Source organism: Idiotropiscis lumnitzeri, chromosome 9, assembly GCF_059441095.1.
Source record: "Idiotropiscis lumnitzeri isolate Australia: NSW breed Sydney's pygmy pipehorse chromosome 9, RoL_Ilum_1.0, whole genome shotgun sequence".
Lineage (NCBI taxonomy): Eukaryota > Metazoa > Chordata > Actinopteri > Syngnathiformes > Syngnathidae > Idiotropiscis > Idiotropiscis lumnitzeri.
In genome coordinates this window covers 4,279,683-4,294,752 of record NC_142399.1, presented here as the reverse complement: position 1 = coordinate 4,294,752, position 15,070 = coordinate 4,279,683, and the positions used below count along the sequence as shown (strand labels likewise).

The window sequence follows — 15,070 nt, the reverse complement described above, 5'->3', positions numbered from 1 at the left end:
ATTTTTTCCCCCCCACACCCTGGGATCTGCTCTCACACATAGTCGTAAGGCGCATGTTACGCCCCACGGTTGTCATGGTAACAAAAGACGGACTTGCCATTGGCTCTGATGTATCCAGTCTCTCACTTGCATGGAACAGCCTCGAAAAACGGGAAAAGACTAAAACTAGGTTGTCTAACGTCACCCATCATTCTTGTTCCTTGGAGCAGTTTGAAGCACACATCTTTAGTTGATAGTATGGATAATAAAAAAAACAAATGCATTTGTTCCCTTTAACGGCAGACGCGTTTCCATGCGGCCCCCTCAGAGCAATATGTGCACGTATGCGATTAGCATCTTTCGTAGCAAAGTGGAGCAAGGAGGAAGATCCTGGCAAATGATGCATGATTCTAAGCTCCTCCATCTTTTTGTCTTCTGCTTTCATTCATTCACGACTTGTGCTGAATTGGTGGATACAGCGTGTGGGTGTGTGTGGGGGTGTGTGTGTGTGTGTGTGTGTGTGTGTGTGCAAAACAAAGCGTGTCTTTGCCAAGAATGTGATTTAGCATATCCTCAGGAGGGTGGGAGGAAATGCAGAGCTAGATAGCAAGAGCATCTAATTTCAATCCTTGTCATGAGTCATAATGTTAAACAAGTGCAGGGAAATAGTTTTGCCTAAAAATAGATTTAACCAAGTGAAATCGCTCTCGATCTTCTAAGCACTTCTTATCTTACCGACAATACTTTACGGTCAAATCGCAGAGATTTATTCGCTTTCCCTCATAAATAAATAACAATCAGGGGTGGACCGTGCGGTTCATTAACTTAAAGGAAGTTGCTGTTTGTGAAAGTAGACCAAATGGTGCATCAAAGTGGGCCCAGCTGAAAGTTTAATGGGGTGACTTCCTAACGGCAGAGTAGAAAAAAAGAGTAGATGCGGGCTCGTGCGGCACCGCCGCAGCAGAAGCGACTCCTCTCGGCTGCACGATCTTTGAATCATGCTACCATCTAAGCTATGAAATGTACTCAGAGTGCATTGAATAAAATTCCATAAAGGAATCCCTCAATCCATCATTTGAGCCGCCCATCCTTACTGTCCTGCCTTATTGTGCTTCTAGTCAACATTGAACACTTTGCAATATCCAGTGGTGTCTTGAGATATGAGTTTGCATGTCAAGTCAACGTTCCGCATTGAAATGAATGGAAATGCCATTAAACCGTTCCAGTCTCACCTAAAAGAAGGAAAAAAAAAGATACACAATGCTTTTTTTCTCAAGGAAAAAAAGCTCCAATCTTGTTGTAGGCTGAGTACAAATGACAATAAAAGGGCATTCTGATTTTGATTCTGATTGGTCGTTACCTGAGCCGTGAGCACATGGGAAGTCATTTTCAGTCAACAGCAAGTGGCAAAATTAATTTTTAAAGGTATTAATTGTTTATGATAAATAAACTAAGCTAGATACATAAAAGGCTATGACTTAAGTTTTCCTGCTGAAAATAGCAAAAATAAATAAAATATCCAGTTGGACTTTTGTGGACGGCAAAATAGTTGCGGATGAATCAACTGCAGTAGTCCACTCGATTTTGCGTCAATCACTTCAAGACGGGATGAATTGACTGATCAGTTAATTGATTAGCGCCAGCTCCTTGCCAACATAAGTAGCTGGATGGATTTCCCTTTAATTTATTAAAGGCAACACTGACATTGACGAAAGAACTAAAAAAGTCAAGTAAACATAGAATGCCGAAAAAGTTCATTTAAATTGCAATCAAGGCAGATTTTGTTGATTTTCTGACTAAAACTGTGGAATCAAGCAAGCACACTCATCTCCACACGCGCGCATCCCCACGCACACGCTCGTGCCTGCGTAAGCCGCATCTTTGTAGCGCGCGACAACGACGCAGACGCGTCCGTCCGTCCTCCTCCACGCGGGACTCGTCCGTCCGCATCCGTCCACATCCACGCTTACAGTGCATTGCTGCAACATGGCGACAGAGGTGAGACATGTTTCTTCTTCTCCTGCTCCTACCGCACGTGTTGCCTTGAGAAAAAAAAGTCCAGCCTTCGTCTTCCTGCTGCATGTTGACTTAATCATGAGCGAATGCGCTTTGAGTTTGCTCATTTCAGTGCAGTTTGGGCTGCAGTTTGAAACGTTTATTTTTGCTTTAGTTAAACTGCTAGGATGTAATTAAGAGCAGTGATGAGGCATGGACTCGTCAGCACCATGGACAGGGGCGGACTTGTTGTTCTCTATTAAACATTAATGGACCATATTGAAACACTTTGATGTCATGCGCTCTTCATTTGCATGGCGTAAATGAATTCCCATTCATCGGCGCGCAGATGCCGAGTGGTTGGCTGCTGTTAGACTCGCTGGTCAAAAAATTAGGTACACCTGCACAACACAGAGAAAAAAAAAATGCTCATTTTTGTAAGAAAACACTTCCATACTGAGAGGTGTCCCTAATATTTTGGCTCTCTCGTGTGGTCAAACAGATTAAAGTATCGCAGTGGACTTTTGTCACTCCAGTATTGAACATATTAAATGAGAAACTTTCTTGCATCGTGCGGATGCCCCTCATTTATTGTCCACTAAGCATGACAGAGCATCAGCTGTGCTTTAAGCCAGTAAACACGCAGCCGCTGTGTATGTCCTCCTTGACGATGTCACTTTCAACGCTAAAGGCAAAGCCGCCTCAGTCATCATCATAATGACTTCATCATCAGTTAACCTTGAAGCTCGATATCGACGAGTTTTACAGTGAGATGCTGCGTGTGATGAAAAGGCGAAATATGGCGGTTGGTAGAACTTCCATGGTTCCGTCCAATACTTGAATACGAGTGGACATCAATGTGGAAGCAGGTCAGAATGAAAATGGCTTTAACCTATGAATTATCCATGGCAGACTGCTGCCATTCGTGGCCATCAGTGATTTTAGTGCGGTCAACCACTTTACGTACTTCCTGTCCATCCGACTTTCCGCTACTTGTTTGTCTCCCATTTTCTCCCGATCATAAATATTACATCTCCTGTACTGTATAGTCCACAATTCGAAGAATGACACAAATACCCCAAAATGTAGAATTTTAATGAATGGATCAAGTTTCCCATCTTCCAATAAAAACATCGTCGATAAATTGTGCACTGGTAATATTCATACACAAACTATCAATAATAATAATAAATAAATCATGATGAATTGATTTAACTCGAAATAATCACATTGCACTCATTTTATATATTTGTGAAAATGTTGCACAAATATCTGCTGAATGAGCTTGACTCTGCTTCCTATGATAAATGATGCAGTTGTTTGCCACTGTCATTAATTGCGTCTATTAATAGACCAAATTGTTCATTATGACGAGCAGCAGGCTGTGTTGTGTACAGACAAAAAGGGGTGGTGTTGAAAAAAAAAAAAACAGGTGAGAGGATATTTAAAGCACTTGGCAGACAGAGAAATCTTGTGGCTGCGACTGGAGTTTTTGGGCTGCGAAGAAGATTAAAATAGCAGCGTGGAAGTTATTCCCGGACTCCTTGGCCTTCTTATAGACTTTACGAATGAGTTTGTGAAGTTTTATGGGTGCCACAAAATGTTTAGTGCATTTGTGGTCCAAGTCCAAACATACATCAACTCTACCATTATTTCAGAAATGATAATAGTAAATTAATACGATCGTCCCTAAAAAAGAAAAAAAAAAAATCAATAATGGACTGCCCCCTATATGTCAAAATCGGAACTACACTTTCATTTTTCGTATTCACATCTGGCCTTAACTAGCTCAACATCTCAGAATAACATTTCTACTGACCCTTGCAAACCAACACTGTTGGAGAATAAGTTTTAAGAATTGTTTCTAAAGGAAATGTTTGTAAAGATGACACAGTTTAGATCGTATTCAAGAATCAAAGAAATCTATAACAGTCTTTAAATATAAAATACTTCATATTTGGTGATTTTTGCATTCATTCCAAGATATAATATCTGTCTCTAGCTTCAGAAATAATAATAGTTAAAAAATTGTATTAATCGCAATTAATTATGGATTATTTTTTTTTGCAATTAATCAATTTAATCACTTGACAGCACTAGTTCATTTATGAATCCCCCCCCTTTTTTATTCTCATATCTCGCCTCTCACTATCCTCTGGAGCGGAGTAATTGAGATCAACAGTGAGTGGGTTTATCGTGTCCCACTTCCTCATGGAGAAAACGACTATTTGGGTGTAAACCACTCGCCGTCCTTTTAACGGAAAGTAGTAGCTACTAGAGGCAATCGGGCCAAGTGCTTGTAAAAGACGCGCTTGAGAGGGCTTGACGATTTCTAAACTGACGGGCAACACGGTGTGTTTGTCTTGCCGTGTGCAGTTTCACAGCCTGCAGGAAATGCGGCGCAGCGCTTCCCTGGTGATGAAGGTCTTCGTGCAGAGGGACTACAGCGAGGGAACCGTCTGCCGCTTCCAGACCAAGTTCCCACCCGAACTGGACAACAGGGTGAGTCGTCATTTTTTTTTTTTTTACATACAATGCCTTCTGCTGCTCATTCTGCTCCGTCTCTTTGCCTGGTGTTGTAAACACACAGGTACATCTCAATCAATTTGAATATCATTTAAAACTTAGTTCAATACAAATAGTGACACTCATGGTATTGTATTGATGGCTCTATACCAGTGCTTCTCGAATAGTGGGTTATATAGTTATATATTATAGGTTATATATAATAGTGGCCCCTGGGGGGGCGTGGTGCGATTACTGAGGGGGGCGCGTGTGACCCTGGGGAAAAATACTTTGTCGTACTACAGTAAAGTGTAATTGCACCTCCACTCCAGTAGTTGGCAGTGGCGCTCTCATTGTGTAGGTTTGTTTTGCAACATCAAATTTGAATCATTTGTCATTCAAAACGTATTTTGTGACTTTATATCATATAGAATTTCTTTAATTCAACTATTGACTCAAATAAAGTTTTTCTGCGATATTGTAATTTACTGAGATGCTGTTTTCAAGAGTTTTGTTTGCTCTTCTTATTGTGCGCTGCTCCTCTTCACTTTGCAGCTTCAAAAAATGGATTTACTCTTGTCACTTCTCCATTGTCCAATGAGAGCAAACTCCTAAACTTTGTGGAGGACACAATATTCATGCCTAATTCTTCTTTTGCTCATATTAGCTACAACAGCAGTTTTCCTTATCGCTCTTTTTATGGCCATCTGTTCCGATTTTACAGACGATTCTAAACCCTGCCAAGTACAGTAATTATCATCGGGTGGACACGCGATCGTAAATGTCTGCATCGCTTCACTTTAAATGTGCTCTGGCAGATGCTCACAGGCTTTACATTCTCAAGTTGTTTCATATCGCATAAACCGATGAGGGCTTCTCATTTGTTGCTGAGGCCACGCGACACTTCTTGACTCTGATGACGTGCACGTTTGTGCTTCGCAAGTAGATTGAGCGCAACTTGCTGGAGGAAACGGTGAAGACCCTGAACTCGTACTACATGGAAGCTGAAAAGATCGGAGGCCAGTCGTACCTGGAGGGTTGTCTGGCTTGTGCCACCGCCTACTTCATCTTTCTCTGCATGGAGACGCGCTACGAAAAGGTAAAGAGAAATATCGTGACTGAATGTCTGTATGTGGAAAGCTATCCAACAAGCGTATAAAGCCATTGCAATCGAAGTAGAAATGATGAACCCACATTCCAGTTCTGGCGGACTTGCAAGTTTTTCTGCAACATACTCAACCAAGCATGAAATGATCTAATATGGAGTTCTCTTATAACTCCAGTAGAGTAAATGCAATATACGGTAAATGAGGAAATATGCAGCCCTAAAAATATGAATCCATTTATCCGTCCGCTAGTCCTCATTTGAGTCACAGGTGACTTTGGGCATGAGAAAAGGTCCACCCTGAATTGGAAGACGATAGCTGCCTCCTAATTGGTATCGGTTCATGGTATCGGAGAGTTTTTACGAATCTGACTACAGTACAGTATCAGCACAGATCGTGCAACCTGAGTTTTTATCATTGTTGTACTTTTAATTAAAATACACCAAGAAACTCAGATTGACCAATCAAAGCACAGAACACAAGTCTGGCATTTCAATTCACGGTTGACAAACTCATTTTTGTCGTGGGCCACATTTCGGTTGTTTCCCTAAGAGTGCCGGCGTATCTGGCTGAGAAACTATAATCGCCTCATCATACTTTGACAAATACACCAAAAAGTTGATGGGAAAACTTGTTTTGAAATTCATAGTCAAAGAACTCAATTTTTATTTTTATTATTTATTATTATTGGATTTATTTTTAAAAATTGGTCACAAAAAGGTGAGTTGAATTTTCAATTTTGGAGACGACAGAATGTATCTTTGATATTAAAACATGATAGCATAGCAGCCTCCATCTTTGGCCACCTGCACAACGTGAGTGCAAATTGTCACCAAATTGCGTGCTTGAATGCACTCCCGCACGTTGTCTGCACCCGCATGAGCCAAAGACACAGCAGATACAATCTTCTCCCGCGATAGCTTAATAGACCTCGCTGTGAAGCGCGCACACACACCTGCGTGCAGGTCGGCGAAGCACGGCACGCCACGCCACTCGTACACTTTGCATCACGAACGTCCGCCCTGACAAAAGCCGGGTGATGAGAGCATGCGCGCTCTTTGATCACCTGCTGCTCTTATTGGCTCAAATTGAAGCTGCGCAAAGTCCAAGCATGCCTCCGTGCGCTGATCTCTTCCACCCGCATCAATCACCTCGCTGGTTTTGTCACTTTTTCTAAACATTTCCTTATCAACTGAAGCCACTGGTTGCCGCACTAAGCTGCGCAAAGTTGTTTGTAGCTGCGTTGAAGCCATGCAGAAAAGGTCTGCTCCGAGCTCCTTTCGTGTCTTTTGTCTGATGTTGTACGAGATGCTTATCGGCCTCACCGGAGAGCGGCTTTATTGACTCGTTTGACAAAATGATGTCGGTTGAACGATGATGACAAGTGTAGCCACCCAAGTAGATGTTCGATAAGAGGCCACACGCACCAGGGAGAGCGTGTGCACAATCAGTGGAGCGCCCAAAAGCCCGGATGCTTGCGGTGCATTCTCTCAAAGGACGCTGATTGCTTCAAGCGTGTTGAGATGTGCACTTCTGCACGCGGATGGGTTGCGCAACACGTGTGTCTATCTAGAATGTTTTGAATTACAAAAAAATGAGAATTTTGCGCGAAGAGAAGTTGACCCAAAGGGTGGGGAAAAGTTGCGCTCAGTGGGCCATTGTTACAGACAGATGAGCAGATCAGGTAAGCTAAATAAATAATTAAAAAAAAAAAATCTAATCCATAATAACGTTTCATTCTTATTTAGTTTGTGCATTTAAATTAGTCGACCAATCAATACAAATAAAAAAGATAACAAAATAAAATAATTATATTATATTATTTATATATCATATAAATATCATTTTTAAATATTAAAATTCACAATAATAATAAAATTTTATCATTTTATTATTTATTCTACTAGCATTTTAAAATGTAATATTTTCAATAAATCTATCAACCCCAAATTTTTAAAACCTTTTCATACCAAGTACCCCTTTAAAAAATGCTTTGGTCTCAAAATAACGTTGTAAAAACTGACATTAAAATACAAGTGTTCATGAAAAACCAGACAGCACATTTATTACGTTTCCCACCATAACATTACGCACCGTTTGATATTAACGCTGAGCTTACAGAAAAATAAGTGACTGTACTTTAAGTAACGTTTTGGTTGTGTTGCACATAAAAGTTGAATAAAAATTGTAATTATGAGTGCAAATTCCGTTTGACTGTCTATTTCTGCCCCACAATTTGCTTTATTACTCGTTTCTGACTTTCCTTTCCTTTTATTTGACTACAAGGTTGTTACGAGACATTTTTCCATCTTCCCCCCGGGATTTCACAAAGTGTTGCAAGTTAACACACAGGAGACAAAAAATAAAAAAAAAGCACTTCAATTTCATGACTTGGGAATGTGATTTGTCCATTTCGGGATCATTTTCCTGTCTTTTCCCTCTGCCAAATAGAGAGCGATGCGTTTACGACTGCGGTTTTGTCTTGGTGTTACGTTTGCGGGGTCACTGCGTCGACAGCTGCGCCTGCAGCTGTGGAAGGCCTTTGCCATCTCTGAGGAGCCTTTGTCAGTATTGCAGCAAAGCCTCTGCGGCTCTAATCTCTCTTGACGGAACACTGCAACGACCTTTAGTCGACTCAAAGAACCAATGTTTACTTGTGCTGTTTAATAAATCAACACAAGACATCATTTTGCTGTACAATCTAAATAAATCGAATACGAGTATCAAATATTCAACTTAAAGGGCAGATATTGTCGTAAATTGACTTTTTAATTGCCTGGCTGCTTATGGTTGGGTCATTGGAGTCTCTGTCCAAGCAGTATTTATAAATTTGTGATTATTTTTTGGAGCATCTCATTTGGGGAAAAATCCATTTGAGAGGGGAAAAAGGGAAACAAAACTGAAATAATGGTGGTCTTTAGAATCAGCCAATCACGTGAGCACGCAACTGCCGCCGTTTAAAGTGCCTCTGATTAATTCCAAATAAATTTCAGCTGTTCTAGCCGGCTTATCATGAACTGTCATTTGAACGAGGGTGTGTAGACTTTTTTTTTTTTTTTTATCCACCGCACTTGAGTTCTCACTGCCAGAAAATCTGCATAAAATCACCGTATGAACTTCTGATTTTATTTCTTTACCGGCCCCCATATTTGTCCGTAATCTGGTCTCTGTTTCCATAAGTAGATGCTACATTGCTTGTTCAATCCTCAATCTTCACCTCCAGTTATCATAAAAACAAAATCCATACTCACCATTGGTGAAGGATGCAACAGTGCAGAGGTGACGTTATTGAGGGAGGGGGGGGAAAGATCGTATGTATTTATTTTTCTTTATTTTCCCTCAGTACACAGATGTGCAAATGATCACGCTTGCCTTTTCATCAGCGCTGACAGCTTTCTTTGTGGCGGCAAGGCCCAGTGAAGTGCGCTTCAGCTGTCAGACACGCTTAGGCGGCTTCCAAGGGATGCGTGGCATATCAGCATTGATGTTGTCCACACAGGCATATAGCCCGTGCTCAATAAGCTGCCCTAATTATGCCACTTAAATCTAATAGCTGTCCTTTCAGCATGACTGGCTTTCAATCAGCACAAAACCTGTGGACATGTCGCAAGATGCTCTGATGTCTGCGGCAGGCACATTTTGCTCTGTGTGATGCAAGAAGGGTTTAGATAGCTGAACTTCATGGATTTTTTTTCGATCAGTGAATAGTGAAATAACATCATCTGTAGTGATGGGAAAATGAAGCTTCAAATTTGCTTCATGAAACAGTTGTTGTATTTTTGAGTCCTCTAGATGGCGCTGTTTGTTTAAATAAACAGTTTAAAATATGGCAAGTCAGTGTGCTTTCAGCCAGAGAGTGCCACCTACAGGAGTCCAAAAATACTACAAGTGGTTCATGAAGCAGATTTGAAGCTTCATTTACCCATCACTAATCGTCTGGATAAAGAGAACTTTTTTTGAGAACACGATACATTTACTTAAAAAATCCAATGTGTGCCAACGCTTGACAAAATAAAATTGTGTAACTTCAACACATTTTTTCCAGAGTGTCCTGCATTCATGCACAAAACTAAAGAGAGCCAATGCAAGAGAGCTTTTACGCTTTGACCATTTCTTAACGGAAACATTTTACTCGTCTGATTTGGGGGGTTTTCAAATCACCCTGTATCTAACTGGGACCAGTTTTTTTTTTTTACGTTACTTTCTTGTGCTACATGAGGGAAAAGATTTTACATCCAGACAAACAGTTTTAATGCTATCAGAACACCTACACACAAAAAATACAGTAATCTTTCCAAATGTATTTTCTTGTGTACTTGTCATTGTAGTTGTATTCATTTGATACACATTTAAGTACAAAAATGTCAAATTATTGTTCATATATTTCAATTAAAATCTACACTCTTCACTTTCTATGCTGAACTTCAGGTTTTGAGGAAGATAACGAGCTACATCCAGGATCAAAATGAGAAAATCTATGCTCCGCGAGGTCTGCTGATCACCGATCCCATCGAAAGGGGAATGCGCGTTGTATCCTTCAGCGAGGCTTCCTGCCACTCAAACAGCACCAGCACGCAGAGGTGCACGGTAAAGCCACGACTCTATTAGAGCCGTGATAACAGATAAGAGGTGGCAGCGGCTTGGAGGTCACTAAAGACATTGTGGTGAGACTCCTTGAAAATTCCACGCAAGCATCTGGGTTGAGCGACAAAATGGGAAACTCCTCCTCCTCCTTGTGAATGGCCATCAGGCTACCCTTGGAATGACACTTGAAGTCCCTCGGGACGGCTGTTCAATAGCCGATTGTCATGACATGGATTGAATCTGAAACAGGGAAAAGAAGCACATATTCAGCAGTTCAGTGTACGTGCTAACTAATTTTTGTGGACGGGCCACATCATAGTTCTGGTTTCCCTCTGAGGGCCGTTATGACTGTGAACTCATATAAATGTATGATCACCTTACGTTATCACATACAAATTGATGGAAAGCCAGTTTAGAAATCAGAAGCCAGGCAGTAATTGTTTGTTCAACGATTCTTCAATTTATTTTAAAAGGGGAGGATTGGTCACAAATAAATGGCAAAATCACATAACTGTTAAAAGTAAAGAAAATATGCTAGAAACAGGAAGTTGACACACATGATTTGCCCTTTGCGGGCCGCTAAAATGAGGTTACGGGCCAGATCTGGCCCCCAGGCCTTGAGTTTGACACCTGTGCTTTATAGATACGTTTGAAATCACATATGATCTTTGCCAATCTTAATGGGGGAAGTGAATCTCGTGTTTCCTGCACAATTCCCTCCTTAACCGCTCTCTCGTAGCTGGAGATCAGCGTGTTCGAGGACCGAGGCTCGGGCAGCTCCAGTCCCAGCAGCACCGCGTCGTCAACGGGGTGCAGCGCTCGGTGACTGGAGGGCCAGCGCCAGGCTTACGGGTACCACCACGGGGGAAGCGGGACACTCGCCAACATCCGCATGCTGAAACACGAGAGCACCCGCTTTTGAGGAGGGATCCGCACGGAGACCTGCAACGCCCCATCTCGGTATCAGGAGGAACGTGCACTGAGTAAGATAAATATTGATATCGCTCGAGATAATGTTTACAATCAGCTGCCAACAACGGTGCCAACTCCATAGGGTGATATTTTTTTTCCCCCTCTTCGTTTTCCACTCAACATTTGTCTCAGTCTGACTTTTTATTTTATTTCCCAGGAGTCCAGCTTTGAGTTATTGCTGAGTCAGCAGACTTAGACTTGATTCGACTTAGTGTGAACATGTAATTGACTGAGAATTTATTTGCTGGAGCGGTGCAGCAATTTACTTCATCGCGGTTGGAAAGTTACCACTCACTGCACTCCAGTTTTTTTATTCAGAAGGTATTGAGCTGGTACCGCTATATTAACTGCATTTTGTATTGCGGATTAGTGATGTGCTTCTCATGTACCCAAGTAAACAAAGTTAGATGTGTAAGGTCAAACATTTAAAAACATATCAAATTGAGTGATGATAGGTAATACACCTCCAATGTATTTTTACATATCATCATCATTTTATTTCTTGGCTAATGCCATAATATATAAACTTTAATTTACTCTGCAATTCCCATCTCGGCATGTCCACACCAGTACTGCTCCCGCGTAAACCCAAATATTCTCGATATTCTCCGAGAATCAAAGCTGGAATAAAGCCATGTGTGCATACAGCGCAGTCATTTTTACCGGCCTGAACCACAGGTAGTTTTCTTTGAGGTTCAATATAGGCTCTCTAAGACTGCTTGTTTGTTTAATTATATAGACCTCCGTCCCGGTGCCACCTCACAGGCAATCAAGTCAAATAAATATATTGGTTTCAAATTACAAGTGTCGGGCGAATGTTGACTTAGCTCATCTAAAATGTCAAATTTAAACGATGTACTGTAAGTGGTGGTCAATGACTTGCTTGTTGCTCGATTTGAGAGAAAGTGACGAGATGAGGGTGTCATTTTCATGTTGTCCCGTAATGCGCAGTTCTAGCGCCCTCTAGAGTAAGAATGGTGCAAATGTTAACGCTTTCATTTCCTGCAGTACCACTTCTCCCCTTCCCGTTGTTGTATTATTTGAGCTCTTTTTTTGTGTGTGTAGCCTTTTGCTCTGGCTGCACATCTTTTAATGATGCTTCAGTAATTTATCAAAGTAGAAATATATTAACAACACCCACAAGGTCGAGTTGTGCAAGTGTGCATCCTCCTGAGCTTTTGATGCCTTCACGTTTCATCCCAGTGGATGGTACCCCAACCTGGTGCTGATGGACTGAGACATTTCAAATGACTCTTCACTGCCAGTGAGCCACAAACAAGCTTGATGGACAATGTATATTTAAAAAAAGATTTAAAAAAAAAATAAAAAAAAAAGCATAAGCGCGTACTGCGATGTTTGTTAATACGAGGTAGACTATACAAAAAGTATATGCTTGGAAATTATATCATTTCTACAAATGTATTCATGAATCAATATTTTTCTGTTTATTTATATGAATTTATTTTTAAAAGAAAATACTGTATTTTCTCATACAGTAGATAGAATAAGATTTATTGTATATCACAAACTTTCTATCATTTCATTGCAGATGTTAGTTGTGTTATGGAATGGCATGTGTGTCCCTACTGTTGTAAAGGTTTAATTGAAATATATACTTATAAATATATCTATTTTTATAGTAATACCATTCATACAGTATCATGTACAGTTTTTTGTTGTAAATTGTCTTTTGTTCAAAATACAAATGCAGTTTTACAGATGCCATGACTGCTCTGCAGGAAGGCGTTGAGAGTTTTGGTAAAGGAAATGTGGTGCAGTGAACTCCCACAATTGTGGAGTCGCCTATTCACAGATTTTTTTTTTTTAGATATTTTAAAATGTTCGCTTTTGAGGTAAACTATGTTATTTAATTCATATATAGCAAGATACATGTTTATTTTTGACATAGGAAAGTGCATTAAAAACGATGCCTTCCAGAACAAAGTAACACGACCACACCGGCTATCCTTGCATCTTTTTTTTTTAACCTACTGAATATTTGCCCGTCTTTCACTTGAAAAAAAAAGTATATGCTAAGGGAAAAAAATGTCACATTTCTTTTAACACAAGATGAGATAAACTGCGTGTTGATATGTGGCCAGTAGTATTCAGCACAAGCTTGTGATTAATGAAGACGAGCAAAGCGAGAGATTCACTGGGACGTGAATGTGTTCTAATGCGGCAAAGAAACTCGCTCGATCGCACTCTCCATTAACCTCCGTGCCAAAACAAGGATAACGCCTGCGTGCCAAGAAATGATGTATAGTCCACTTCCACATATGTTTATCTTTGTACTGTATTGGATAGTCACCATTTGGCCAACATGTACACTACTGTCTGTGAATAATGCATATTATTCGTTTTCTATTGAGATCACTTTGTACAATGTCTTCCTAAAGCTATAAAAGATGAGGCGTTGAAAGTCACTTGGCGGAATGGGAAGATGCTGACTCAGGCTGACAAAGGGTGAATTGATGAGTCACGCTGCATGCTTTAACGAACGACGAGAGACGGGAGGGGCGGGGCTGGAGTACGATTTATACCGCATTTGCTCTTCCTGACTCTACTGGTGTGTTATTAAAGATGATTTGCATATAAGAAGTGACTTGTGGGTTTTCTTCTTTTTAATAGTCGATGAGCTGCTGCTGCAAGAGAGACATGAAGCTGAAGGTTCCAAAATGAATGCCATCGGAGATCATTTGACGTGCAGGTTGGACACGCGCGCACACTAACGCACGCCAGTGGCTACACAAGCTCGTCTTAATTGCGGTTTGAGTCGCTCCGATCATTTACTGTCAGTGAGTGCAAAGAAAATCCGCCTGCCGACCAACTAAATGTGTCATCTCGCTCCAAATCCTGATTCAAACATCTGGCTCGTGAATGGTTAATTACTCCAGTATGTTATAACTTGGTAATCGTATTTTTTTTTTGTTTGGAATCTTATTTTACAATATACATATATACGGATACGTATATGTCATACCATCATCAACAACGCTTATCCTGTCGCGGGGTGATGCTGGACTTCGGGCGAGGCAGACTACGCTCGGAACTGGTCGCCAGCCAGTCGGGCTCAGATGGAGCAGGTCAAAGATCACACTCCTCACTTATTAAAAGATTAAGCCTCAACAGAACTGATAATCATGAAAAGAATATAATTAGCAAGTGTGTGTGTGTGTGTGTGCAGAATATCCATCAAGGCCCGCTCATAAAGCCAATGATGAAGTTGTTCTGGCAAACTATGAGACATCTCCACACCTGCATGCGTGTCCAGAGGTCACTTTGACACCAAGGAGCAGATCTCAACCTGCTCAGAGGCCTCCTATTTTCCCCTCCAGCCAAATTGTTTATTATTTTGTTTTCGCTCCAATTGTTTTGTGTCCAACTTTTGCAAATTCCCCGTTCTCTGGCTGCACTTTGCTCCTTCCAGTCAGTCGACTTCCTCGACGCCCTTCCTTCTCCAAACAAGAAATATATGGTCGTCTTTTACACCATCTGACTGGATGTAGAAAATAAACTGGCATTGATTGGTTGAAATGTTGCTACCGGTGAATGAGTAGAAAGTAAATTTCTGCAGTTTTGTAAGATGATTGAGACTGGCAGTGAGTGGCGCTTGGCACAGGCAGCGCCATGCTTTTAATGAAGTGCACTATTGTGCGCTTGAGTTGAATGCATCACACACCGCAAGTCGCTATTGGGCCGCGCCTGGCATCGGACAAAAACCAGGACTGCAATTTCCAAACTCTTCTGCATCCGGAATCACTCGTGAATACTTTTTTATTTTACAACCACCTTACATACTGCAAGTAACTTCCGCAGATATCTTGAATTCAATCACAGACATGTAAATCTGGCAATCCTTGTTTGGAATCTAACGTTTTGGCTGAACACCGTCAGAAGCAACACATGCAAACAGAGTTTCCAACAAT

General features: G+C 41.0%; 1 protein-coding gene across 6 annotated transcripts in view; it reads left to right on the top strand.

Moving 5' to 3' along the window:
- Positions 1-15,070, top strand: part of LOC148329930 (golgin subfamily A member 7B-like) — a 178,079-nt gene that overhangs the window by 155,941 nt on the left and 7,068 nt on the right. For 3 of the 6 annotated variants that reach the window (XM_088305519.1, XM_088305517.1, XM_088305520.1), the window contains 4 exons: positions 4,351-4,476; positions 5,426-5,578; positions 10,014-10,115; positions 10,909-11,152. In XM_088305519.1, coding sequence (XP_088161645.1) covers positions 4,351-4,476; positions 5,426-5,578; positions 10,014-10,115; positions 10,909-10,995 — 468 coding nt within the window. In that variant the 3' untranslated portion in view covers positions 10,996-11,152. Of the gene's footprint in view, positions 1-1,845; positions 1,978-4,350; positions 4,477-5,425; positions 5,579-10,013; positions 10,116-10,908; positions 11,153-13,772; positions 13,809-15,070 lie in introns of those variants that run through there. The other 3 variants (XM_088305518.1, XM_088305521.1, XM_088305522.1) reach the window with 3 other exon arrangements.